This window comes from Anguilla rostrata, chromosome 16 (assembly GCF_018555375.3).
Source record: "Anguilla rostrata isolate EN2019 chromosome 16, ASM1855537v3, whole genome shotgun sequence".
In the NCBI taxonomy this organism is placed as follows: domain Eukaryota; kingdom Metazoa; phylum Chordata; class Actinopteri; order Anguilliformes; family Anguillidae; genus Anguilla; species Anguilla rostrata.
Window position 1 is genome coordinate 6,040,555 of NC_057948.1, and position 27,985 is coordinate 6,068,539.

The window sequence follows — 27,985 nt, forward strand, 5'->3', positions numbered from 1 at the left end:
ATATAGATAATTCCAAGCAGATGAAGTGAGATTTTGCGCTGTGGTTTTGCATTGTATGCAAAATTGCATGTACTGAAATATGATTAGCCGTAATTCCGTCTTAAACTCTTTTTGGGAGAATGCAAATAGTAGCCTACTGCGTGCAAGTGCTATAAATTTTAACCCAGATATTGGTTTGCAGATTTACAAAACATTAAGTATAGCTTTGCTCCAATTGCTATCCCCGTGAAAATATGCACCATCACCGTTATGAATAGGCCTGAGAGTCCATCGCAATACGCCACTAATAGGCTAAACTACTAAGTGCAACAGTTTGGAGGCAACTTAAATTATGACTCTTGGAATAATTTCTGCTAACATTTTACAAATATTTAATAAATTAATTTTTGCACTAAGATCTTCATAGAGCAGATGGTGCTTGTTTAAACCGATTGGCAAGCACACGCAATGAAGCTAGTCTGTGTCATGAACACAATTTTACTCCATGATCTATCCACAATTTAACTTACAAATACTACTGTGAGCATTTGCTTGGTCACGCAGAGGAAAACTAAAACATAGCCAACCTGAAAAGGAATCTGATACATTACAAAAGATTCGACACCTGAAAGCTGAAACATGCACACCAAATTTAGATCCGTAGCTGAACACATCGCCCTTAGCCACCCTGATTGTTACCAGCTACAGCGCAAGCTGAGGGAAAGACCCGAACACAGTCATTCAAGCGTCAACATGCTTTGCGCGTTCCCCGAAAACACCCTTTAATCTTTTGACCACCAGTCTTTAAAAAGACATTGTAACTTTGGAAGTGACACAACGAACGGCCCAAGCCAAGACAAAGTCAGACACACGCCCGGGGGTGTGGGGGGAGTTTAAAAAGCGGAGTGTTACTTTAAAAAAACAAATGGAACATTAAAACACTAGAAAATACTTCAGTGTTGTGCTTATATATTTTGAAATTACGGCGCGGAGAGCGTGAGATTTGGCTAACGGCAGTCATTTATAACCATTTTGTAACATAAGTTGGTGTCCCCTTTGTCGCATTTGGTACAGTCCAATGCTTCTTTTGATCACTCCAGTACTGAAAAGAAAGGCATAACATGTTGGAGGCGGCCGTGGCGGTAGTGGAGTTGCAGGCACCGGTGGTTCGGTGAAACTTCAGAACCAAGACAGGTCTTCACTGAAGGAATTGAAAGAGCCCAGAAAGCCAGCCCAGCCATGTTATGAAAGTAGTTATGAGCATTCCCCCCTCATTTTTAAAGGACCTTCGTTGAAATCAGCAAATTAGAGCATTTGCTAAATCAGAACTTGGAGAGAAGAGCTTCAAAATGCAGCTTGTTGCAGTGTTTTGCGGCACTATCATAACTTTGTTGTTTCGCTATCAAGGTAAGTGCAACTTTGGAGCGACCGTGGGTTTAAATACAGCTGTTAAATCCATTTTGTTCGTATTGTTCGTATTTTGAACGTGGGGATCCTTGGAAAGGTCTTCCGTGAATTTCGCGCACACTTTCGCGTTTCCATTCGGCAAGACCGCTTATTCCCAAATAGTGAACTGGTCTGTTTCGTAAGGAGTTCCGTGGGGTTCATCCTTGTTTCATGTTGTTATTGATTACGCAGCACGCTACTTTCTATTTAGTGTTAAACCAGACGCCTAAAATAAAACAACATAGGCCCTATTGTAATGGTATTTTACATAAATTGTGAATAATAGTTATAAGTTGGGGAAAATACATTTAAATGCTATTTAATTCATGACAGTAGAAAAATGTAAGAATAACGCACTCTAATGTGCAGAAGTGCAATCCGTCAATAAAATCAGACGTCATATGGGCTATTGAATGTTTTTTTATCTAGGGTATGCGCATTTTCTTGTGCACACACACCTGAGTTCGTATGCTGTTTAACCTCGTGGGGCTCACCATGGTCATTCATATTGATCAAAATAACATTCATTTTAAAACTGGGTAAATATCGCTGTCCAACACCATCGAACACGCACACGCACATCGTACGCGCTTGCAGCAAATTCTCTGCCTCTTATCTAAACATGTGCAAGATTTGTCGTCTCCTAAATCTTGAGTAATAGGTTTGAGGTCTACACTTTCGCACCTTGTGTTTACAACATGTTCGAACAGCAGTCTCGCTGACACTGGAATGCAGGAACATTTGCGAAGCACCGCGGTCAGTCTTTTAAAGACACAGGGCATGTCAGATTCAACTCATTATGACAGGCACAAAAGTAAACAGTAGATTGAGCCGCCTTTACTGTAGGTCTTATGATAATCAGACTACCCTTTATAGCTAGAATCATTGCTGTACTTTATTTGATGCAAACAAACATGTCGTTTGGCGTGAATTAATAACGCGCAGCCCGAAATCAGTTACAGTCACATTATACAAATGTCACAAGCGGGTTTTTAAATGTCAAGAAGATTTGCTTTGCGTCCAGCTGAAAAGCCTCCTGACAGTGTTGAATAATCTGTGGCGAATGTCGTTCTGCTGAAATGATGGTAGCATTTCGGCAAGCACTGCTTTGGTATAGCTATTGTTTTTTTAGGTTTTGAGATTTCACTTATGATTGGAAAGTTTTATCTGACGTTATGCAATAACAAACATTAGGCCTGGTGTGGAACTGCGTGAGTTTAAACCGTGGTCTTCAGTGGTGGCCGTGTTGTCCTCAAGTAGCCCGTTTCCCTTTACCACAAACCATATGAGCGTTTTAAACTGCAAATAGATGCGCTTGGAAAAGGACCATTTGCTTTTGCAAAAAGGGTGAAGGGAAACTATGAAAAATATTGACGAGTCTCGTGCATTGAAACTGAAAGCAGTCTTAAGAATAGTTGATAATTATAGCATCAGTTCAACCAGTCATCGTGTTTTCTGTTTGATATGATATTATAATTACAGCATTGAGGCAAATATTTATTTATTTATTTATTTATTTATTTATCTGCATTGGAAACAAGTCAGTTCGTGTTATTGTCCCAGCACAAATCACCAAACACATTCCACTGAGAAGCTGAATCAAAAGAAACTTTAAACTGTTAACCTTTTGGCTTATTCGTGCTTTTTGTGGGAGGTGGGAGCTAAAGTTAAAAGTTCACTCCGTAAAATGATAAATCAAGCGAGATGAGTTTCCCCGTCAAGCAAAGAAGCAAAGAGGCGACTGTTAGAATCTGCATATCCTGTCCTCTGCAGAAATACCAGGTCCTTTTGCTTCAGGCCCGTATGCTCGCCTGGCCTTATTTACGACACGAGACCATTTGCCCACGCGCCCGCGTGTGCTTGTTTGACGGACATGTGTAAGGTAGGGTATAAAGTGCGCGTGGGTGAGCTAACCAGTGTTAACAGCGCACAGGAATGGAATTTGTAGGAGGCGAACAGCTGAGGACAGGGTACTCGCTAAAACAGCTCTCCTGTGAGATCACTCTCAGCGCGGCGCATCGGTGTTTGTGTAGACCTATTTCTACTGCAGACATTTTTAAACTTCTTTTCACATAGACGTTTCCCTTGTGGCATTTTTTGTGTGTGCTATTAAGGATGTTTTCCCTTCCGTAATATGTTTTGTAAATATATTTAGGTATATATTTTTGCAATCTCGGTTTGTAAATGTGGCATGATTGCCTGTCCTGGTGTCTGGTTGGAGACCTTTATTGTTGATATTACTTTTTCACCAGATGGCACTTTAGTTCTACTCCCCGAAATAAAGAAGCTAACTTTATTTTAAAAAAAATTTAAAGAGAAAATCAACACACAGAAAATATGGCTAATGATGGTTATGGAAGGATTGAAAAATAAATCCAAAAATATATTGAGTTTAAATAGGTCGCGGGTGTTCAAAAAGGGACAGAGCGGTTTTTGTTTGTAAATAAGTGCTCTTCGTATAGCATATAACCAGAATGTTCCCCCACGCAAGAAATCGCTTTAATGTGAATGTGTTGACTGACTGCTTGCATTCAGTTAGCTCTTAAAGCACTTCAGTCCAATTCATAGGGGAATCGTGGGGGGAAATGGATTTGAATTATTCCTCCCATTTTAAGGTTTTGTCAGTCACATCCATCTTTTTCAATTTGATTAAGTGCCAGGTGTCAATTTTGTTGAATTTTCGGTGGCCTGGAGAGCAAAAACTAGTATTTTTGACAATTATTGATGCTTTCGGAACAATTTAATTTCATATTCCACCGGGCGATTTTATGTTTGAAAGTTCAATAAATAATTTTGGCAAAACAAATGTTCGTCCCTTCACCGTGTTACTTGGCATCCTGTCGGTATAATAGACGAAGTGATTGTTGAGTAGGAGTAGCCGTGGTGTGGAACGCGCGCTTCAGGAAAAATGCGGTTCGGCACAGAGGCGCGCGGCTCTGTTAGGAGGATAAATTCACCTGCGAAATGAATGAGCCGCGAAACGGTGCCGCGAGCGTCTTCGGTTCCCGAGCGCGAGCCTGCAGGTTGAGCTGGTTAGGCCAGTAAACGGAGACGCGAAGAGAATACGAGGTCTGTCTCTTTGCGCTTCGCTGAGGGTATGGTATTGCACCTTCAGGTAGGAAGCATTTGTGTGTCATGTGTCATCCTGTTACCCCCTCCCCCACCACCCTTATGCTTGTGATATTTGGTTATTTATTTATGTAATTTATTTTTGCACATTTGGTCAATTGTACCCTCAACACCCCCGCTCTGGTCATTATTACCCCAAATTTTCTGGTAGATGATGATTCCTCCCGCCCCACCCCCCAGCATGCTTTTGGCACGCTTTGTCATTCCAGAACATTCTGCCACTCTCTTTAGGGTGTATTCTGATCTGCATGCAAGCCTACAGGCTTCACTATATGTGACACCTTTGTGAAACACCCATCAAACTGACAGCAGCAGCCATCGATAGGCCAGTATGGGAGTTTGTTATGTGGGGGAGGGGGGGGGGGGTAGGGTGGGGTGGGGTAGGGTAGGGTGGGGAGGAACAGTAGGTTTACTCTGCGCAGGCTAGCAATGCCAGCCGTCTACCACAGCCGTTTGTGTCCCCCCCGCCCGCCCCCCCAAAATAGGACTTTCCACGTGCCCGACCGCGCCCTTCCCTGACCCCCCCCCCGTTATAGGGGGTTACGGTAATGACGGGCGGACAGCTGAACGATGTCGTCTCTGTGGGCTCGGGGCCGGGGGACCCCCTTGTTGTGTGTGTGTCCGATCTCATGGGAAGGGGGTGGGAGGGGAGAGGTGTGTGTGTGTCCGATCTCACAGTAAGGGGGTGGGGGGGAGAGGTGTGTGTGTGTGTGTTTGTGTGTGTCCGATCTCATGGGAAGGGGGTGGGGGGGAGAGGTGTGTGTGTGTGTGTGTGTGTGTGTGTGGGGGGGGGGGGTAGAGGTGTGTGTGTGTGTGTGTGTGTGTGGGGGGTGGGGGGGGGTAGTGAGCTTGGGGACTGAGAGAGGTTCATTGTGAGGACCCTCCCTCCTCTGAAGCAGCACTGTCTCGTGTCTCTGATTTAGACGCACTGTAAAAAGTTTGTCGATGGACGGCTCACTTCTTGGCTCCCCCCCCACCCCCCCACCCCCCCCTTTTGCCTGCCGTTGTCTTGCCTGAATGGCGAGGAGAATTGAATTATGATGTATCGCTCTTTTCTTTTCTTTTTTCTATCTTCCTCTCGCGGACTGATGAAGACGTCAGCGCGGGGAGCTCGGGCGTCGGCGCATCGTTACAGTAGTCGCCCGCGTCCTAATTCCGCGTTTTAAACGCACCGAGTCGCGGCTTTTTTCGTGTCGTCATGGCGAGCGGAGGACAAAATCAAAATCGCACCCACCACCCCCATCCACACCCCCTGAAAATAAAGGCAGGCACATGAGGAGCTCTCTCTGTGGAAAGAGCTTCTGGGAAATGGAGGGGGGGTTGTGGGGGGGGTCCCAGTTGAAATGGCGCTGCAGTGTGTCTAATGCGGCCAGTTTAGCCGGCGGAGCCGCTAGGACACGCATGCCATGGAGATTGGCTCCGTGGAGAAAGGGAAACAAAAAACATCGGCGGCGTTTGTCAGAGCCGAAAACCCCCCCCCCTCCCCCCTGGGGGTGTCGCCACGGAGAGGAGGCTCTGTGAGTGAGGGGCCGCCCCCCCCCCCCCCCCCTTAAAAAAACCCACCCCCAAATCCTCCCCCTCGCCCCGTCCGCTCTCGGACCGACAGACGCTCACGCCCTGCCGAGGTTTGGATTGGTTCGATTGGGGCCGGTGTAAAATTAACTCTGGAGACTGTGGTGGTGGGGGGGGGATGGGGGGGATGTGGGGGTGTGTGGGGGGTTGGAGAGTGCGAGCCAGAGAGAGAGGTGGAGGTGGAGAGGGAAAGGGAGAGGGGAGAGAGAGAGAGAGAGAGAGAGATTAAAAAAAACCCTTTAATTGGAACATTGTTTAACCACAGAAGTTATTGTACTTCAAAACAAAAATAATATACAAGCAACATAAAGAGAAAAACCAATTAACAAACTAAACACAGGCAGAAGAGGGAGAGAGAGAGAGAGAGAGAGAGAGAGAGAGGCCTTCTCTGTGTGACTCCTTAAAAAACATCTCTTCCTTAATGGAGGGCCCTGTGGACACTGACTGGGGGATTTTTTCTCTCTTAATTGGTGTTGGAGACAGAAGGTCTTTGGGAAGGAACGCCAAGTTCTGGTCCATTAGCTGATGGATCAGCTTTAGAGGAATTAATCGATGAAAACAGTTGGCACCAGTTCAACGCGCCCAACTAGTTACCATTCATGCCTCGATTTTCAGAGGGAATGGCTTCCCGCAAATTTCTTCAACATTTCTTGAGGCTTCACAAGCCCGAAATCTTATTACTTCTCACCTGGTGGTGAAATTGCCTGATTTTTACATAGTATCTTGTGTTGCTACTTTTTTAAATCAGTCTGTAATACTCAAGTTAATGTGTTATCCTCCTATGACCCGGAAATTCATTTTTTATCCCCTGTGAGGGACATGAGTGTCAGGTCTTAATCTCAAGAACCCAGATATTCTACGATGCTACGTCCTACACTGCACGGGACTTTCAATCAAAGTGTAATAAATAATATTTTTGAAAAATGTATTTCACTTAAAAAATGAACATTTTTTTTCTGCCGGGTCTCGGGGGGGGGGGGTATAGCAGTAACATTATTCTACAGGCCGTGGGACGTAAACCTTGATTTCATTTTCATGGAAAATGTGATTGATCACCATACGAGCCTTCGGTCCCAGTGGAAACCCTGGCCCCCTGGCCCCCTGGCCCCCTCCCCAAACAGACGCATCACGTTACTTCCTGCATCGCCTCCCCCGTCCTTCATTCATGACCCCCCCCCCCCCCCCCCCCCCCGAGCCCGAGCAGCAAGCCCCGCTAAACAATCGCCATCGGGGCCCCCCGCCAATGGGGCCTCTCAGACGGGCGGGGGGACAGACGGCCGCGGGGGTCCTAACGACGGCGGGCCGCTCGAGCGCCCCATCAGCACGCCACACCAGATCCCGTCCCAGTAACGCTTTCGTCTTGCTCCCTGCTCGTCGGGCGAAGTCAGAAACGCGCGAGCGTCTGCGGTTTGGAGGCTCGCCAGACGGCCGCCTCCCTCAGCCCGCTCCTGACCGCTTCGCTTCCCCGACGCCAAACGCGCTTCCTCTCGCCGCGTAACGTCTGAACACTTCACTTCCCCAACGGATGGCCCCGATTGTGACGTGTCGGCTCTTAATAGCAACAGATCCAAATTTGAGACCCCTGACCTGTATCATTACATTACATTACATTACAGGCATTTGGCAGACGCTCTTATCCAGAGCGACGTACAACAAAGTGTATAACCATAACCAGGAACAAGTATGACGAAACCCCCTAGAGAGAAGTACCGGTCCAAGTACAGGGAACAACCGCATAGTTCAACTTGGACCCTGAAGGTTAAACTGATTAACACTAACACAACGAGAACGGCAACAACGCAGTCTATGGAAAAAAATACAAGTAGTAGTTAAGACAGTTAGTGCACCTAAGTCACCTAAAGTGTCACCTAAAGTATCCTTAAATGGTTCTCAGAACTGCAGTGTGAAGGGGCCTCAGCTACAATGTGCTCAAACTCCCAAAACATAAAAAGAAAACTTGGTTCTTATCGTTCCTCAAACCATCAAACAGCATGATCTTCTGCTTTCGATGCCTGTGTCAAATACATTTCCCGACTACAGAAAAGCCTTCAACACTGTCAGAAGACTTCCATTGAATGTGGGAATGTGTTTGGTTGGATGTGCTGAGCATTGCTAAGGTAATTTAAATAAAATATATTTGTAAATACTGTTTTAGAGCTCTTATTTGACAATATTATTTCAGCAGTTTTTGCCATTTATTTGTTGTTTTTTATTAATCTGTGTGCACTTTCTCAGAGAACTTAATTTCCAGCTTGCTGTGACACGTCTGCATGAAAATAACATTAGTTCTGTGGCCTGCTGATGTCCCAGAATGCCTCGGGTGTGCCGCGGTGACCCTCACGCATAATTTTTGACGGATGGGGCGCGCGCGTTCCCCCTTGCCCCCGGTTAACGTGACACGGACACGGTTCCGGCGAGGTAATGAGTCATTTTGAGCTCTGTTTATTATTAGCTGTGACCGCAGCTCTATAGCTGTCTGTCGGTTGGTTGGTTGGTTGGTCAGTCGGTCCACAAAAAGTGTCCCACCCCGTAGCGGCCACAGTTTTCACCCCAGGAGGCTGAAATTTGGCACGGAGGTTGGTCGCTGAACTGTCAGGCTGATTGACCAAGAGGGGGGCGTGGCGATGGGCGTGGCCTATCACAAAAAGTCGCATAACTCCCGAGTGGATTCACAGATTTGCACAAGGTTTTGTGGAAAGGTTGGTCATGAGCCGAAGAAGAGGTCACGTGCTTGTGTGAGGGTGTGTGCGCATGGATGCGTGCACGCATGGATGCATGCGCGTGTGCGGTCGCAGCTATTGCGGATTCGCGCTTGTTTATTCATTTCTTTATTTACGGTAGAAGGCCTGCGGATTGGTCCGCCGGGGCGGGCGCTTCCGCGGTAACCCCGGGAGGTTCGCGGCGGGGGGGGCGGGGCGGGGCGAGGCGAGCTCACGCAGTTGTAATGAATTCCCCCCTGAATGGGGGATTTGGGCTCCGCGGTGGCGGCCCGGCCCCCACCTGCCCGCGCGCTAGCGGTAATGGCCGGGGAGGAGGGAGCGGGGCGTCATTGATTTTGCCTGGAGGTGGGAGATGGGACAGGCGGAATTGGGAGGGGGGGGGGGTTTACCTCCCCCCCATGGTGGAGGCGGAGCACAGCAGCGATGGTGGGACATGGTCCTCCTCGTGTCCCGGTTTTGGATTGAACGGCGGTCTGGTTTTGTGCCCAAACAATTTCTGATGCTTTTTAATGGCGGGCGGGTGGGCGGGCGGGCGGGCGGGCGGGCGGGGGTGAGCTTATTGTGCGGCCTCGGCTGTCCCCTTCGGTGGCCCCACCCTGAGATCGTCGGCCCAATTGCACGCAGTCGAACGCCCCAGGAGGGTGACGTCGGCGAAACGTTGATAGCTGCGCGTCGCTGCGCGTGACAAAAGAGAGCGCGATAAGAGAGCCGGGCTTGTCCTTTGAGGAGACGCCGGTATCTCCTCTATCTCGCGCTGGCTGAAGGCAGGATGGTTTCTACCCGGATTGTTCTACCCGGAGTGGGGGGGAAGTTTTTTTTTTGTTTTTTTTTTCAGTAGGTTTCTTGGAATGTTTTTTTTTGTTTGTTTTTTTTTTCAAAATTCTAGGTCAGCGTGTTCTAGAACTCTCCTTGCTTTCGGTTACCAGGAGCGATTGTGACATCACCATTAGAATGTTCAGTTGCGAACGTTCTGATCGCGCATCTGTGACGTCACACTCACGCCCCTGCGGGGTTTAAGAGAGGGGTGTCTGAGGGGTGCCTGCATCTCCGTCTCTGCCGTACCGGGCCGCCTCGCCATCCATCTTTCACAATGGACGTGCGCTCCGAACGGATTCGCATCGACCCAAAACGCGCTCCGTGAAAGGGAGGCCCGTCCTCCCTTCGTTTGCTCTTTAATTTCTTTAATAGGGGAGCGCGCTGGTTGCTGACAGAACGTGGAGCGCGGCGGCTACCACGCGCTCGCGTGTAGGTTTTCACCCCACCTCAGTAAGAAGAGCTCCCTTTGGGCGACTGTCGTCATAAGAGTGACTGAATGTGTTGGAGGGTTGAAGCAGTGTTTTGTTTTTCTTTTTTTTTTAGGGGGGGGTGGGGGAGGGGGGGTTTGCCCTGCGATTGATCTTCACACAGGAAGTGCGCAGGAAACGAACGTTTTTTTTTTGGCTCTGCGTTGTTTGACTGCGCTGTGAAGGACTGAGAGAGAAAGTCCGAGAGAAAGTGCCGGAAGCCTGGGGTATCCTCCCGGGGGGGGGTGCGCCTCGTGAGGGGTGATTGAGGTGCCCCCCCCCTCCCCAACCCCGTGGCCCCCGTGGCAGGCAGGAAACACTCCAATTAACTCATCCCAGAGCGCCTCAGGGGTCACCCCCTCCCCCCCCGCTCCCCTTCTGCCTGCGGGGGCCACGTGGGCCTTAGACCGCCACCCCCCCCCTCCGTAACATGTGCGCGTGGGGGTCAGAGGTCACCTCGGGGCTCCTGCTCTGGGTCGGAGCGAGGACAGGCATCGAGGAAGCAGAGGTCGGGGGGGGGGAGGGTGTGTGGGGGGCTGACATTTAGAAAGGTATCCCATAATGCCGTCCTTTGTTCCTGGCTTATCTGGGAAAGGGAGAGGAAGAGAGGAAAAGGTACGGCGGAGTTTAGCGTCTGCGTGAGCCGCTCCGCTCTCTTACTGCTTCGTTTTTTCTTTCGTTCTTTCTTTCTTCCTTTCTTATCTCTCCATTTTCTCGGCCATCCATTCTGCCAGCAGGCCAGACAGCTGGGGTGTCAGCATCTCCATGGCGATTAGTTACGGATAACTCATTTTCTATTTATTTATTTATTATTTTGTTTTGCTTTTTTCGTGTTTTACAGACAACCAGCATTTGTCAGACAGGGCGACCCCCTTGTCACCTCTTCAGAGTTGCCATAAGTTTTTAGACGTAGTGCGTGCGAGTCCTGTTAGTCCGGCTAACAGGACTCCCCCCCCCCCTTTCTCCCAATTTGGACCGTCCCGTTTGGATCGCCAGCTGCGCTCGCGGCTGTGGCCTGTGCTATGGGTTTGGGAAAGCAGGGGGAAGCGCACGTCACCATCCGGCTGAACCCCATCGGCCACTTTTGCCCGTACGCTCGCCCGAAACCGTGCCTTAACGGGGGGGGGCATCCGGTACGCATTTTAAACGGGCGTAAATAAAAGATGCGCGTTTTGCGAGCGGATTCCTCTCGGGACAGGACGCGGGCCCGTGTCTGGGGTACGGAGCCAGAGTTAGCGGCGCGCCTCGAAGGCCATTCCCCATTCCGGTCCGTCGACAGTCCGGCGTATCTATAATTAAACGCTTCCCGAGCCCGGCTGCGTTACCCCCCAAGCGAAGCGAAGGCGGTTCCTCTGCCGAAAACTCAGCCTTTTTTCCCGCGGCGCTAATCGAGCGCGGCGCTAACGCAGTCGCGCGGTTCCGGGCGAACGTGACGTGACTGCCGCTCGGGGGTGGGGGGTCGTCGTAGAGAAACGGGGGGCCGTTTTGAGAAGCGAGGGAGAGCTGAGCCGTAAGTGTTTTCCGTTGAGCTTTTGGAGTTTCTGTTTTTTTTTTTTTTTCTTTAACCCGTTTTTATTTATTTATTTTTTTTGTTACGTTCTCGGGGGCGGAATAGGCCTGACGTCAGACCTGACGCTCTCTGTCGCCGGGGGAAACGGGCGGACCAATGACAGGTGGCGCGGCTCTGACCAGCTGCGCGGCTGGCAGCCGTGAAGGGGGGGTGGGGTGGGGGGGCTCTCTGGCGCCAGTCCCCAGCGGTCTGCGGTTAAAGCGTGGGCGCCGCTGCCCCCCCCCCTCGGGAAAGCGCCTGGTGCGCCACCCCCCCCCCCGCCGGGCTTGTGGTGCTGGCACTCACCTTAAAAAAATCACATTTTCGCCCCCCTCCCCCATTAGAATTCGCCGCCTGCTCACATTTCCGTTTCAGTCCGACCCGCGGCTCGCGAAGCCCCTAGCAACGCGGGCATGCCCCGGCGACGCGCTGCTCTCTAATCGCCATGGCAATCGCTCTGATTTTTTTTTATTAACGCCTTTATTTTGATGACACGTGCACGCGTGTCCGTTCGGGTACAGTTCTCCCCAGTAACCCCCCCCCCCCCTGCCCGCCCGCCCGTTATAAAGTGCTTTCTGTCCTTTACGTTGATATTGTACTCTTTCCTGTTAGATTGAAGTGAGGGTGCTTCCCTTTTGGCAGACTACAAAGATTAAAGGCTTTTTAATGCATCTGCTCGGACACATTGTGTTCGGGGGCGTGCGGGGGGGTGCGGCGGGGGGAGGTGGGGGGGGGGGTGTGTGGTAGGGGTGGGGGTAGTTGATGGTGTTTGTCTCGAGCCCGGGGCTAAAACGGGCAGAAAGACGGACAGCCCCTCAGCAGCAACGCATTAGCGGGAAGCGGATATCAGGACCCACAACGATCGCCTTGACGACATCGTTCCACGGAATTCTTTTAGAAAGAATTATTTTTAAAGTTAATAAATAAATGCCCCACCAGGTTTTTCGAGGACGTGGGCACTGTTGTCACCTCCCCCCCCCCACCCCCACACACATCACACCACACTGCAACCCAAGATCCCTTTTCCCCTTCTGAAGGGTTCATGTCCCTTCTTCCTGTGGTTTAGGTAACAGCTATGCTATTCTTGGCACCCCTGTGAGTGGGGTGACCTTTCTTCCATTCTGTGGGGTGGGGTGGGGTGGGGTGGGGGAGGGAGGGTAGTAGAATGGCACACAGTCAGGTAGGGTGTCAGGGAACAACGGGGGGGTTGTGGGGTTGTAGGGTTGTGGGGTTGTGGGGGGGGGGGGGGTGGTTGTTGGCGAATGTCCTGACCTTCACCTGAGTTTGACTGCTGTTCTAAGAAACCTTCACAGGAGAGGAGAGTGTGTGTGTGTGCGCGTGTGAGTGTGTGTACACGTGTGTGTTACCTGTGTGTGCCTGTATGCGCATACTGATCTTTCAGGGATTGATCCGCAGTTGCCAGATGTATCAGTGGAAATGTGGAAAATAAGGGGATAATGAGTTGGAGGGATGTGGTGGTGGTGAGTTATGCAGATGAGGGGCTGATGGGTAATGTAGTTTCTGCTTTTGGAATCTTGGCGTACTGTCCTGACAGAAGCGCGGTGATAGATGCCACTGTAGAGCCGGCGGGAGCAGGAAGCTTGCTCTCGGATGTCAGGGCGGCCAATCACAGCTCTCCCCACGGTCATACACTGGTGCCGTTGCTGCGCAGTGTGCGCAACATTTAAATATGGAGTCTATAAACTGACACAAGGCTTTTAATTCCCTCATCAAAAGCCATGTCCTGAACTTGGTTTGCCCTCTGAACAAACTATTTTCTCATTTTCACATTTCTCTGCCTTTGTGTTACATTACATACCATTGAGTCGCTGTGAAATGTTGTAGCTAACGCTAATGCTAGTGTACTGCAGTGTGTACTGTATTGTCTTTGGCTCCTGACTCGTTTGTTGTAGCTCGTTGTATAGGACGTTGGCGGTGCGTCCGTGTTCACGCGCCGCGCGTAGCGCGAAGAGGAAGCGCCACCCTCGAAGGAAGGAATAAACACAGGACTGCATTTCTGTCGCATATTTTGATCCACCAAAGTTTTCCTGCTTCCTGTTTTCTTCACAAAGGCGGGGGGGTGTTCCTTGTCTCCTCGTGAACAGTGGTGTCGAGAAGTAAGGGTTGGTTTCGGTTCCTTTTAAAAAAACGAGCCGGCCTTTGCTTTTTTTCCTTTTCCATCGCCTGTACAACTGAGGAAGTCGGTATCGCCCAGAGAGAGAGAACTCTGAAGTTGAGCAGCGTGGCATAATGTTTATGAGGTCTAAAAAAAAACGTGATTATCACTGTTATAATCTGGAAACCCTATACACCAGTTCTGTATGGAAGGTTTTGTGGACCGATGCAGTTATATTTTGAGTGATTTTAAAATACTCCCCCGAAACGCTGCTGCTTGTTTGGTAGGTTACCCTGGAAAAGAATTTGGGTTCCGAGCTCAGCCTCGCCCTGGTGGCTTGGCAGTAGTCTGGCACGTCCGCCCCCCCGCCCCTCCCCCCACCCACTGCCCCCCCCCCACCCCCCCCAGGCCTCCAGATACTGAGGACTCTCATCATGCCGTTGCGAGCCCCAAATGCGAAAACGGGACAAAAACAGAGTTCGCAAAAGAAGGCTTTGTATCTCGTCACATGACGCGGGTACGAGCCGAAGCCTGACCTTTCCGGCACCGTTCAAAAAAAAAAAAAAGAAAAGAAAGAAAGAAAAAAGAAAAGCGGGGAGTATATCATTAGCGCGGAAAAACACACACACACACACACACACACGTTGCCACGGGAGCGGATCCTGCGCCCCCCCCCTGCAGTTTCTCCACGCGGTGATGACCCGAACGCGAACGGCGAGGCCGGTCGCCGTTTTTGGAGAACGGGGGGGCGAAGCCGTGTCCTGGTTCCGCTCGCTGGAGAGCCGGACCGGCGGCGGTTGGGCTGGCTAGCGGGACCCGGCGGCCGGAGGCGGCGAGGCCGAGGAGACGGGCGTGTCACATGACCAGCGGCCCCGGGCGGAGCCTTTAGCCGCTGTGAGCGTCTCGGCTCCGCCTCGCCCTCTGTTCGGTGCCGAAACGGCAGCGTACTTATCACGCTGATCTGATGCATATTTATCTCTTCATTTCTTCATTTATTTATTGCACTGCAGCTATCTTCTTATCGACTGTATCCCACAAAAACATGTAATATCTCTATTTACTGTCTACTGCTATGCACTGCGCTGCTGCTACACTTACTACTACTGCAGCTACTGTATCTGCTCTACTGCTACTGCTGCTGCTATGCTGCTATGCTACTACTGCTGCTGCTGCTACTGCTACTGCTACTTGCTGCTACTGCTACTACTACTGCATCTGCTCTACTGCTACTCTACTACTGCTGCTGCTACTGCTACTACTACTGCTACTAACTGCTACTACTACTACTGCTACTCTCTACTGCTGCTACTGACTACTACTACTACTGCTAGCAATTATGCTGCACTTACTGCAACTGACTCTCTACTACTACTACCTCTCCAGCTACTACTACTACTACAATGACTGCTACTACTACTACTGCTACTACTACTACCCCCGCTACTACTACTACTACTACTACAATGACTGCTACTACTACTACTGCTACTACTACTACCCCCGCTACTACTACTACTACTACTACTACAATGACTGCTACTACTACTACTAGACATAATAACGTCATGACAGCTGGTTATGTGTATGTGAACAGTAGTCAGATAGCGAATGAAATTGGCTGTGAAACTATCGCCTCTAGAGGCGCGGTGGGTCTGTCAGCCATTTTGGGGCTCTGTAGTCGTGCCAGAAGGAAACCTGTTCCAATTAACGAAGCGATTGAGCCCCCGACCCCCCCCCCACCCCCCGCCCCGTTCAGGGAAAACATCAACAGCTTTGAGCCTGGGTTTTTATTTTTAATCTATTTCCCGGAAAAACAGAAGAAAAACTCCCCAGGGTGTTCAATCTCTTCACAGAAAGTGAAAATTCGACAGTGTGTGGGGAAGATGTTGTTTTGGCTGTTGGGCGCGAACGCCTCTGGTAAACATTTTGTTAACCAGCGAATTCGTCCTTTCACAAGCCCAGTAAAGCTTCCTCTGGTTTTCTTTGCGCAAACCGCAGAAGCCAGTCTGAAACCGAAAGGTTGGGGAAGCACACGTTCGATCTGTAACTGACAAATCGCGCAGCTTTGCGAGTTACTTCGTCCTTTTCCAGTCCGCATTGTATTCCAGGCGCGCGCGCTGAGACGTACGACGCGTGCGGTCTGAAATGGCTGAAGCATCAGGCCGGTATCCTGCCTCATTCAATCAATCAATCAAATTTTATTTGTGTAGCGTATTTTACAACAGCTTTACAGACAACCCTAGCCTAAACCCCCACAGGAGCAAGCCTAAGGCAACAGTGGCAAGGAAAAACTCCCTGTGGCAGATGGGGAGAAACCTTGGAAGGAACCTGGCTCAAGGGGGGGAACCCATCCTCCTCTGGTCGGCTCAGGGTGCCGACTGGTGACCAGCATGTCAGCCAGTTTATGCACAAGATATGATATGCGATGTGGCTCAGATGATGGGTGGGGCCGGGTGGCGGTGATGGGGAACAGCAGGTGGCGGCAGATGTGAGCAGGGTGGAGGCAATGACGAAGGAGGGGCTGGACCGCAGAGGTGGGGGAGACCAGACGACTCTCAAAGCACTCTCGAGGGTTGGGGCAAGAGCTGCAACGAAGCGACCTTCAGCCGGACGTTTAACCTCCGGGCCCGACCGTGCGCGCCCCGATCCACCCGAGAGCGGCCGTCCTCAGAGGAGCACGTCGGGGCCTCGCGCAAAGACCACGCCGCCGCGACGCCTCGTCTCGCGTCGAAACGCGGGTAACCGTAGCGCCTCTGAGCCGAGCTCGCTCAGCTCGGTCGCGTGGAGTCGGAGTCGGATACACGGGGGGTGGGGGGGGGGAGGGCGACCGGAGGATTAGCGACCTCGTGAGTTCTCCCCGTTGTGGCCGCTATCGGGCTAGCTCAGGCTGGCCCCGCCTCCAGCGTCCCTCTTCGAGGCGGCGGAGCGCCTCGGCCGAAACTCAATTTTCCCGAGACTCCGCTTTCGGCCGCGGAAGGAAATTGGCGGCATTTGTGCGGGCGCCGCCGGCTGGTTATCTGTGCACCCCCCCCGCACCCCTCACATCAGGAAGTTCGGGGGGCGGCGGGGGGAGAAGAGGGGGGTAATACCAGACAAGTAGAAACGGTTTAGCATGTTTTAGCACTTTTTGAAGTAGCCTTGTAGCTGGCCTCTGGGCGGAGTACGCGCTCCGGGGGGGGGGGGCGGCGGGAAGCAGCCGCGATTACAGCCTTCGGCGAGGCCTCGGGCTTGGCGGGAGAGCGGGAGAGAGCGGGAAGCGGGACGTAGCGTTCCGCACCGCGCAATACAGCTCAGCCCGGCAAGGATCAGGCTCTGCGGCTATCGGGTTTTTACTGATCTCACGGGCCCTGCGGACGGGAGGAGGAGGAGGAGGAGGAGGAGGATAACGGCACCGCTGAGGAAGAGAGGGGACCCTCCTCCTCGAACCCTCAGCCGACCGCCGGAACGCCCCCCCCTCCGCTCCCGCCCCCGAAGAGCCGGCCCGCGAGGATAACGTGTTCTTAATCAGGAGGAAGCGCCCCGAACAGAGTCATTTGTTTTCCTTTTGGTTCGGAAGCGAAGCGTTTTCGACATTAAATCTCTGTTTTATTTTTTTTTCCCAGCTGGTGAAACGCTTCACACTTGACGTGGCCGGGGGGGGGGGGGGGGCGTCCAATCGGAACCGTCCGCTATTCCCGGACGCAGATAATTGGCCGGAAATAATGATTGTGCCCCCCAACCCCCCCCCCCCCTTTTTATTTTTCTTCTCGCCTGCCCAAAGTGTCACCCGTCTCCTGGTAAATCTTTCATGGAGGGTCGGAAAGAGCGTGCGCTGAATGGAAATAATTTCCAGGTCAGTGAAAAAGGGGGTGAAGAGGTTGCTTTGAGGTCAAACCGGTCATAAATTGGACAACCCCCGGGCCCTTTGTACCCCCCCCCCCCCCCCCCCCCCAGTCGAGTTGCGCCCCTCTGCTAGCTTAGCCATACCCCACGTTTTACCCCGAGTGAAGTCCCCTGACTCCCAACTCCGCCCCCTCCATCGCAGCGGAAGTTCGCAGGGGGGGTTCGGCTCAAACCGGCCCCGCCCCTTTTATGCTGGGCCCTGACAGCTGCGACGAAGGCTCGACGGTTACCGGGACGATTTCGGAACACCCCCCCCCTCCCCCACCCCCACCCCCCGGCGTTGACTTTGACGGCGAATTTCCCCGACGGCTTGAGCTCTCTGATCTTTTTTGAGGTAACAGGAGGGAAGCGAGCGCCGCGGTATTGATCTGTGGCCCCCTTGAGGGCCTGTCTCCACCGCCCACGAACCCCCCCACCCCACCCCACCCCCCGGGCCTGGAAGGTGCTGTATAATACCCTGATTAAGCACCTCTTCTCCCTCCCCCCCCCCACCCCAGCCCAGGTCTGAATGGAGGGTCCACGGCAGCACGCTTCCAGCGCCCGCGACAGCTGTTAGGACCCCCGTCCTCGGAGGGCCCTCTTAAATTTAGGGAGCCCCGGACACATTGTCCTCAGCTCCAAAGCCTTCGAGGGGGTGGGAGGGAGGGTGGGAGGGAGGGAGGGGAGAGGAGAGCCCACCGATTTTTCCTCCCCTTTTTCCCTCTTTCCCCAAAGTGACCTGTCAAGCCCTCTCTCCAGCGTGTCGAGGGGCAGGGTTCTCTCCTGACAAAACCCAAAACCCCTCCGGGCCGGGGGCCTTCTGTTCGAACCGTGTCCCCTCCAACCCCCACCCCCCCCCTCACGCCGTCCTTTTGTCCCGCCGTAAATAAGAGCCGAATTTCGTTCCCCCTCGCTCACCCCTCGTGTCCGGGGGGACGAGCCGGGGGGGGGGGCGTCGTTTTGGGGAATCGGCGCCGCTGGCGGGTTCTATCGATCACGGGCTCCCTTCCTCCGGGGCCTCCAGTCGCGGCCGATTGGTCTCGGGTCCCGCGGCGACCCCTGACCCCGCCTAACCCCTTCTCCCCACCCCCCACCCCCCCCCTCCCTACCGGGCAGACCGCAGGGCCTGAACGCAGAGCTTCGTCCCTCCGGCAGGAAGTACAGGCCCCTTTTGTTGTTTTAATAGTTCCGCGGAACAAAGGGATCGCGCCCCTCCCCCGGGAAGGACTACAATGCCCAGCCACGCCGCCGGAGAAGCTCCGACTCCCGCCATTGTTTTTTTTAGTTTTCCCTCCACCCGCCCGCACACCCCCCCCCCCCCTACACACACACACACACACTCTAGTGTTTGCTTATTTTTGTGGTCCGCCGCGCGCGGGGTGGGATTATGTAGCGGAAACGTGCGCGGCGGGCTTTCCGTCCTCCCCCCCCCCCCCCCCCTTGCTCTGCTGGGGTTTCTCTTTCAAAGAGAACGACGGCGGGCACCGGAGCCGTTTTTCCCCATTGACCGGAGCGCCGTTGGGAACGCGCGTTCGGGATCGAGCCGGAATGGCTGAGAATATTCCGTTTCGGGGTTTTCGGCAGAATCGCCTGTCGGTGGTGCTTTTTTTTTAACTGCCTTGCCTTTGCTGTTGCGGTTGGGGGTGTTTCTCCTTTCGCTAGTTGTGTAATGAAGGGTGATATTCTTGTGTTCATTTGTATCTCTTATTGGTGCTGTGGGGACTTGTGTGTCTGTAGGAAGCTACCCCCCCCCCCCGCCCACCCCACCCACAGGTTGTGTGTGCGGTGTTCAGTGTTGAAATGTGTGACAGCCGTTGACTTAAATAACAGATCCAATTTTAGGGAACGTTCATCCATTTTTATTAAATAAGTATGTGTTCGTCTTCAAATTCACGTTATTCATCTATGGCTTCCGTATTCGTACCTGTTGCTAATGTAACAAAAAGAAGACCATGCTACTTTGACCATGCATGCTAACCGGCCACTTCCAACAGTAGCATGGCAGAAGTGTTGTGTGGTTGTGTGTGTGCGCCTGTGTGTGTGTGTGTGTGAGAGAGGGAGTACGTGTGTGCAAGCGCTTAAATCTAAAAGATCCCTGTGTAATCTTTGTAAAAGGCAGTGTGAAGGATAGTCTTGGTTCTTTTTGCGATGGAGGAAACTTCTTTCCTAGCGACGCGGCAGCGCTGGCTGTAGCCAGGCCACGGTGTGGCCAGGGAAGGGGGGCACCTGCGCAAAGCTGGCTGTCATAGGGACCGGGGCTCTTGAGCTCTGCAGGTTTCCTCCCTAAATAAGCTAATCACCGTGAGCGTCAGAGCTGGGGGGGGGGGGGGGGGGCGAAATGGAAACGTTTTCAGGACGCTGTCATCGCCGTCGGCCCGAGAGAAGCGCACGCTGTGGTGGAGTTCGGGGGAACGGGCCTGGTAAAAACAAAATGGGGGAGGAGGGGAGGGGGTTGGTGGGGATAAATAAGAAGCAGATTTACTGCTCGCTGTGTAGCTTGGGAGCCGGACTTAGCGTTAGCTATAACCGTCTAATGGCCCTGTAACCCGAGCAGGGAATGTTAAACTTCTCTAGATGAGTCCAGACGGTGGGTTGGGTGGGGTGGGGGTGAGGGGGGGTGGGGGCGTACCACGTCTGGACCAATTAAAGTGGATGAGACCCCTGCTTTCTGCTGTAAAGCGGCGTTCTTGCAGGGAGTCAGCGATTTGAAGCGAAGAGGTTATCTTCTCAAGGGTATTAGGGATGGAAAGCTTCTGGATTTTCGCTGCGGACGCCGTGAGAGGTCTTCTGTCTGCCGCTTTGGCTGCCTGAAGTAATTGCTGATTTCTTAATCTGGCGTGAACAGAGGCCTAAAGTTAGTTACCTGATTATGGGGCTTTCGCCCCAGTAGCTCTTAACGGACGGCACGGAACGCAAGGCTACAGGCCAGGGTCTTATTCTCATGGTGGTGTCGTGCTCTTGTCTCCTAATCCAATTACTTAATCCTTCATAATAAGGATTCGGACCGAAGCTCTCCCTCCTAAAACAAGTAGGCAGCAGTGCTGTTCTAGATATTCTGAATTCGCAGGCCACAGTGTTCTCTTTGCTAAATCCAGACCTCCTGTTTTTTTTTTGTTTTGTTTTGTTTTTTTGTTTTGTTTTTTCGACGTTGGCAGCTGAACCTCTAAAACTGCCCTCTAGTCAATCACTTTTGTTTTTTGCCTCGTTTTTGTTTTCATCAGGGAGAGATTTCTGACTCTGCTCCAAAGTATTTCTGCCTCATTTTAAAGACGGTTTGAGGCTTACCCGCCTCTGCCCCGGCATTACGAAGAGCAAACGCATGAACCGAGGGGCCATTTTGATTGTTGAGCGGGAGATGGGCCTCCTCGTCTGAAGGACGGCTTAACGCTGTTCTTTTGCAACAACCGCCACGCGGCTTTCCTTCGAAAGCGTCGCGTCCTCGCAGCAAGTTCGAAAAAAATGCACCGTATACAGTGCCAGTGAACAAACATCATTCGAAAATGAGAAGAAAACACGTACATAAAAGAAGCAGGGAGCGCGTGCAAAAGTAGAATCGGGTGTTTTTAAAAAAATGTTATTTCAGTGTTCCTGAACTCAGACAAACCCAAGGGCCGGACGGTTGGGGGAAAATCTTTCCGTAGGGAATTCTGGTGATGGCCACAGGGGGCGCTGCGGTTCAAACAAATCGCCAATCAGTTTGACGCGGTGCAGTGGAGAATAACTGCCGCCTGAAGCAAACGAGTCACCTGTCGGGTGAAGCTTTACCCTGAAATGGGGCCTCCTCCTCCAGTCAAAGCTGTTGTGATGTCATTGCTGGAACACGGCACTGCAACAACATCACAGAAATGTAGATCGACGGGGAGCCGGTGTTAGAGAACTGGGCTTGCAAGTCCTAGATCGCAGGTTCGATTCCAGGTGGGGCACCGCTGTTTTACCCCTTGAGCAGGGTACTTACCGTTGAACTGCTTCAGTGTACATCCAGCTGTATAGACGAACTGTACGTACGTAGGACAGAAGCTGCGTAAAATGGCTCCGTATACGAGCGTCTGCCGAGTGGTTAAAATGTAAAATGTAAGAGTAAACGGTTCTGTCATGTCGTCTTTTGTACGAACATATTAAGAGATTGAATGCAGGCCTGTCCGACCGTAAGTGACCTGCTGTAAGCCCAGGAATGAGATTACGTGAAGCAGGGCCATTTTTCATCCGCCGCTAATGAGCCGCCATAAGGGGCCTGATGCCCGCCATCTAAGAGCGGGAACACCGGGGGGAAAGGGGGGGGGGGAGGGGGAAACTGTTTTCGAGCAACGCCGCCATAGTTACACGCGCCGACGTTTCCCTGGACGCGGAGCCTGTTCCTCCCGCCTCGGCTTCAGAACGTTAGCGGTTAGCGCCTGGCGACCCCTTAATATGTCCTCCGGGACGGTCCCTCGGCCCTCTTGGGCCCCGCCGGCGGGAACAGGGCGGTACTGAGTCACAGCCTATCGGGTGTCGGAGGAGGCGATAAAATAAATGATTCGACCTATCAGGGCAATTACACGCGGGCATTTTTTGAGACGAGCCGAGTTGGGCTGCCTTTGTCCACCTGTCGGGTCCTCGCGGCGTCCAGCTGGTGCCGCTTCGTTGTCGTTCGCGCCTCCTTTCGCACGTCCCGAAGAAACCTCGAAGGTCCGCGCGGGATTCCTTTTCGGCGTGTGTGTGTACGGTTGTGTCTGGAAGGGCAGATTCATTATTTCCGCGGTCGTTTTTTATGGTTTACAGAACTACGAAATGTTCTGAATTTGCCGTTTGTAGTTCTGGGTGTTAATTCGCCGAGTCCGCGGCGCGCGGTTAGCGCCGTTTGAAGCCGTCTCGCGGCGTGGTGTAAGAGGCGCACGGCGGAGCGGCCTGGCGTCTCGCTGCGAAGGTAGAGACGGCCCAAGAATCCCCTTTTCTCTCTCCCCCCCCCCTGCCTCGAATCAATCACTCTGTTTCTGTTTGCCGAGCTTCCATTTTCTCTTTCTGCCGGATGGGTCTTTTTTAACTGGGCCGGAAAAAAAACCAAAAAAAAAAAACCTCTTCAGCTTTTACACATTTAACTGCAGCGGAGATTTTGCGAGGGGCTCTTTTGTTCGGCCCACACCCCTGCCGGGGCATTGTGGGAGAACCTCGCCGCTGCAGGGGATTGTGGGAAAGGCTGCGAAACCCCACTCATCACGGCTGACAAATCAATGGGGGCCTTCGCGACAGCCACCCCCCGGGGATGCGTCGGGGTCGAGGCGCCCCCCTGGGGCGGAAGGGACTTTTTCTCGGGGTACGTGGCCGGCCTCCCCTTCTTCGTAACCGAGCGAACGTTTCTTATTTGTCATCCGCTTTCTTGGATTTCCGCTCGCTCGCTCGTTTTCTCCTTGTCCTGGATCCTTTTCGACCGCTCCGTGATTTCTTTTTCGCGTTGGCTACCTGCGGGAATGTCTTAGTCCTCTCTTCCCTGACCGGGCTCGCTTTCCTTTTTAACGACACTGAAAAAAGGCAGCGTCTCGGTCTTTCAGGGAAATCGCCAAACCGCCGGTCTCCACCTAAAAAAAAACTGAGCGACGATAGAACCAGTTCTAGTTCTCAGCCCGTCCTGAATCTAGGCCTATTAGACGTTCACATTTATAATTAAACAAACATTCCGCCATTTTGTTTTTCCCCCATATCGATTGCTTCTGAAAACGGACGACGTGCGCCGTTTAAAAAGTTAAACCCCATTTCCGAAGCTTAGCGAACGTAGTCAAAATGGCTGCCGCAGGCCTCGGCATCATTACATTACATTACATTACAGGCATTTAGCAGACGCTCTTATCCAGAGCGACTTACACAACTTTTTACATAGCACTTTACATTGTATCCATTTATACAGCTGGATATATACTGAAGCAATGCAGGTTAAGTACCTTGCTCAAGGGTACAACGGCAGTGTCCTTACCCGGGAATCGAACCTGCGACCTTTCGGTTACAAGCGCAGTTCCTTACCCACTGTGCCACACTCCGTCCTATCATGAGGTGAATGTGAGCATCGTACGTTATATGTAATGAGCGCGCTCAGACTAAAACAGGAACCCCCTCCGTGTACGAATGTTGGATGCGCTGATCTGCAGCAGGCCATGCCGGTGACCCCATATACGGTATTGATCCGCCCGATCTGGAAACGCACTTAAGCGGAGGACCAGGCCCCCCCTCGTTCGGTCACCGGGCATCGATTAGCGGAGCGTGGCGCAGTGGGTAAGGAACTGGACTTGTAACCGAAAGGTCGCAGGTTCGATTCCCGGGCAAGGACACTGCCGTTGTACCCTTGAGCAAAGGTACTTAACCTGCATTGCTTCAGTATATATCCAGCTGTATAAATGGATACAATGTAAAAGTTGTGTAAGTCGCTCTGGATAAGAGCGTCTGCTAAATGCCTGTAATGTAAGGTAATGAGACGGAACAGACTTTCTGCAGGAAGTCAGCGGAGAAGACTGAAACGCTCACGGTTCTGAGACTGTGTTTCGGTCTCCTGATTTCCCTCGTTCCTGACGGCGCAGCGATTCTGGGGGAGGACGCGGAAATAAGATTTTATGCCGGTGGGTAACGTAAAAGTGTCTTTGTTGGTTTCGACGGTCAGGCGAGAGGCATTCGTCTCTGAAAGAGCGTAACTTTCATGGGACTCCCAGATGTGCTGCTGCATCTATTTTTCTGTATGCTTTCTGTCATTTCCTGATCTATTTTATTTTGTTTTACCAGTTCAGGTCGCTGGTCATTCAAAGCCTGATCCATTTCATAATTAAAACTTAGAACTTAATAAGATATCAACTAATCTTTAAACTATACCAGTTTATCCACACCGGTTAGAAATGTGGTAAATGTGATATTTTAATAGTAGCCCTTCTGGAGCTAGTGATTAGTAGTGGGGTCAGATTGGTGATTTGGTTATCAGTGGCAAATGGGACGAACCAATCGGACGCCTCGGAAGAAGGCTGTCCGCAAGGAACGTTCTTCCGGGGGCGGGGCAGGCATCAGAGCTCCCAAAACATCGGGCCCGCTTGCTGCTAGATGGGCTTAGCCCTCCTCCTTGGTCACACAAGCACCCAGGAACCAACGAATAGTGTCTTTTTCCGACGTCTGGCCGCGACAGGGCGGTCTGTGGCGGGATAGGAACGAGCGGCGTTTGGGCACCGACGGGGCGACGACCACCTGATTAATCACGCCGCTAGCGGGACGGGGGCGAGCCGGCGCGAGACAAAGGCCCCCTTTTCGATTTTCGGAAATTGTTTACCGAAAATTAATAGGGGCCGATTGAATAGGGGGCAGAGAGCCCTGCTGTCGTTTGTCTCGAGGCAAAGGTTGGGCCCCGGTCGTGGACTGTGCCATTCCTTTTTTAGATTTGGGGGGGGGTGGGGGGTTGATCTTTGTCCACAGCCTTTGATGGAAGATTTATGACTTTTTAAAAAAACAATCAAAATCTCTGTTTGTGTGGCAACCCTAAGAATTCAGTAAACCCGGACAGGAGGATGTGTCTCGTTTTGTTCATTTGAATCATTTTTTATTTGATGAGACCTTTTCCCCTTTTAAAAGCACATCTTTAACATGCGTTTAAAAGTTAACATGTCAGCCATGCAATTACAGTAATTCAAAACAATTTTCTTTATGCAGTACCTACAGTAGGCAACTACAATAACCCGCCTACTTTATTTTTATCCACCGTACATCCTTCTGGTGTACATTTCGTGCGGGGTTCGCTTATCGGGAATTTGAATAAACCCATTTTCCTTGGTTTATTTTAGCTCTTTTCAAAAGGAGAGGAAGGCGTGCCTGCTGAGGCGTAGTTAGGGGGCTTAGAGGTTTTAGTCCGATCCAGTCGCGCTACCGCTGCGGTTTCGGGAAGAACAAAGGGTCACCTGAGGAAACGCGCGTCGGGGCGGGAAGGGCGCCCGCGCACCGCATGCAGGCGAGCGTTTGTGCGCATGCAGGCATGCAGTCATTTCAGGTGCGTGCCCGCATGCGTGCACCAACATGCGTTGGCATGCACAAGCGTGCGTTGTCTGTCTGCCTGTCTGCCTAACGGAAGGGTTGTGGGGAACTCGACTGAACTTCCCCAACCTGGCTCTCTCCACCATCAATCCCCCATCAGGTTAACTGGCTAAACATTAGTTCTCTCCCTCTCCACCTGAGCTGATGTGTGGTGAGCGTTCTGGCGCAAAATGGCTGCCGTGCATCACCCAGGTGGGTTGCTACACATCGGCGGTGGCTGCGAGTTTCCCCCTCATCACCGTAAAGCAGTTTGAGTTCGAGAATAGCGCTATATAAATGCAAGGAATTATTATTATTATTATTATTGTTATTATTATTATTATTATTCAACCGCCGCGTGTGCTTTTCAGCAGAGGGTACCAGCTGTTAGCTGCGGAATCTTTGAGCAAATGGTGAGGAGGCCTGCAAAAAAAAAAAGAAAAAAAAAAAGAAAAAGGGTGGTGTTGTGTAGTCCCTCTCCTGAGGAGGAGGAATGTGCTCTGTTCGAGGGGAGAGAGAGAGAGAGAGGGAGAGAGACGAGAGAGAGAGAGAGAGAGAGGGAGTAGAGAGAGAGAAGAGAGAGAAGAAAGAGAGAGATGAGGAGACCACCCACCCCTATATAAACATTGTACATATTTATTGATTTACTTTGTTGCTGTCAATGCTGTTTTTGTATATATTGTTACATTTACATTTATTTAATATTATTATTATTTGACATATTATATATGTATGCTTTGGCAATAAGTATGTTTGTATTTCATGCCAATAAAGCAACTTAAATTGAAATTGAATTGAGAGAGAGAGAGAGAAAGAGAGAGAAACACTACTCCAGCTCTGGGTGTTCCTTTCCAAAGCGCACAGCGAGGTTCGGCCTTGCACGTCTGGCCGTGCGGTTCGGCGGCAGCTGTGGACCGCGTCCGGGCCCCTTTCGTATTCTCACAGACGCGCCGGTGACAAGATGGCGCGCCTGATGTCACAGCGTTGTGGGCTGTTAGTTCGATAATGGGAGAACAAATTGCCTGTAAAAGTTATGAATGTGCATGCGTTTGTGTGTGTGTGTTTGTGGTTGATGTCTGTGTGAGTCAGGCTTTGTGTCGACACGTGTGTGTGTGTGTGTGTGTGTGTGTGTGTTTGTGATTGAGCGGCGTCAGTCATTCAGACGTGCTGTCTGTGTGAGTCAGGCTTTGTGTTGACACGTGTGTGTGTGTGTGTTCCGTTTGCCTGTTATTTACCCATACTGATGTGCATAGCTACGTGCGTGTGTGCATGTGTGTGTTTTTATAATTCCATGCGGAACAGACCAGCTAAACTGTGACTGACACAGGCCACACCCAGCCTATATTTTGCTGGACTCGCATGCCAAAACGCTTAACCCCTTTTATTTGTCATTTTGAGTTCTGGTATTTTAAAGCACTTCACTGATACCCTTTTGCTCTCAAATGCTTGACAATAATCAGTTTGAGTACGCGTGCGCGGATAAGTTAATTGCATAACACGGTGTTGTGTAACCTGCCTGATGTATTCATTTAGTCTCTCAGATCATTTCTGCAAACATAGGTGTTGCCCCTCTTGTCTGAAGTCCTGCCTGCACTCCTTAAATGAACATGTTGGCTGGTCTTAGTAAAAACGGGGTACTCAGCTATACAGGTGTACCCCGGACCAAAGATCCATCCGTTAGCCTGACATCCGCACCGAATGGAAACATGTTTGAGTGAGCGTGCAATGCTTTCCTCACACTTTTTTCTCACAATGCGATATATAATTTAAATCTGACATCAACGCTTGTGGTAAAAGGGTCATTTGGAGTTAAAAGGTGAGGGTCCCCCTTTAGTCACCCTGAAAACGCCCTGCTGAATGTACTGACGGGTTGTTGGTGTCGTTAGGTGGTCACGACTGTGTTTGGAAAAGCGTTGGTGCTTGGGCTGAGCAGATTAGTATGAGGGGGGCTGGTGTGGGTGAGTCACTGCACTTCCGTGTTGGTCATCAGACTGGACTTTTCCCGTGGAGTACAACTTACCTTTAACTGAGCATATTCACGATGAGGGACAGTTTTTTTTTTTTACGCTTTCAGCTGTGGTATAGCCTTGGATCATCTTTTGGAATAGGCCTACATTTGGCCATCTGTTTTACTACCAATACAGATCGTTTTTGTCAGAATTGCCTATTTATTTACTTTATTCCGGCGTTCTCGTGCAAGCCTGCCTGTAAACCAATTTGTTAACAACCTTGGTCGTGAGGCCCCGAGTTTAGAAGTACGGTTCACTATGTACCAGTGCCCTCCGTTAAGTGTCACTTTGGGATTTGAATACTCTCAGCACCC

At 51.3% G+C, this 27,985-nt stretch overlaps 1 protein-coding gene across 3 annotated transcripts in view; it reads left to right on the forward strand.

Moving 5' to 3' along the window:
* The first annotated feature begins 1,100 nt into the window (after positions 1-1,100).
* LOC135242546 (low-density lipoprotein receptor-related protein 4-like) overlaps positions 1,101-27,985 on the forward strand; it is a 118,516-nt gene continuing 91,631 nt past the window's right edge. For all 3 annotated transcript variants that reach the window (XM_064313665.1, XM_064313666.1, XM_064313667.1), the window contains exon 1: positions 1,101-1,386. In XM_064313665.1, coding sequence (XP_064169735.1) covers positions 1,329-1,386 — 58 coding nt within the window. In that variant the 5' untranslated portion in view covers positions 1,101-1,328. The remainder of the gene's footprint in view (positions 1,387-27,985) is intronic.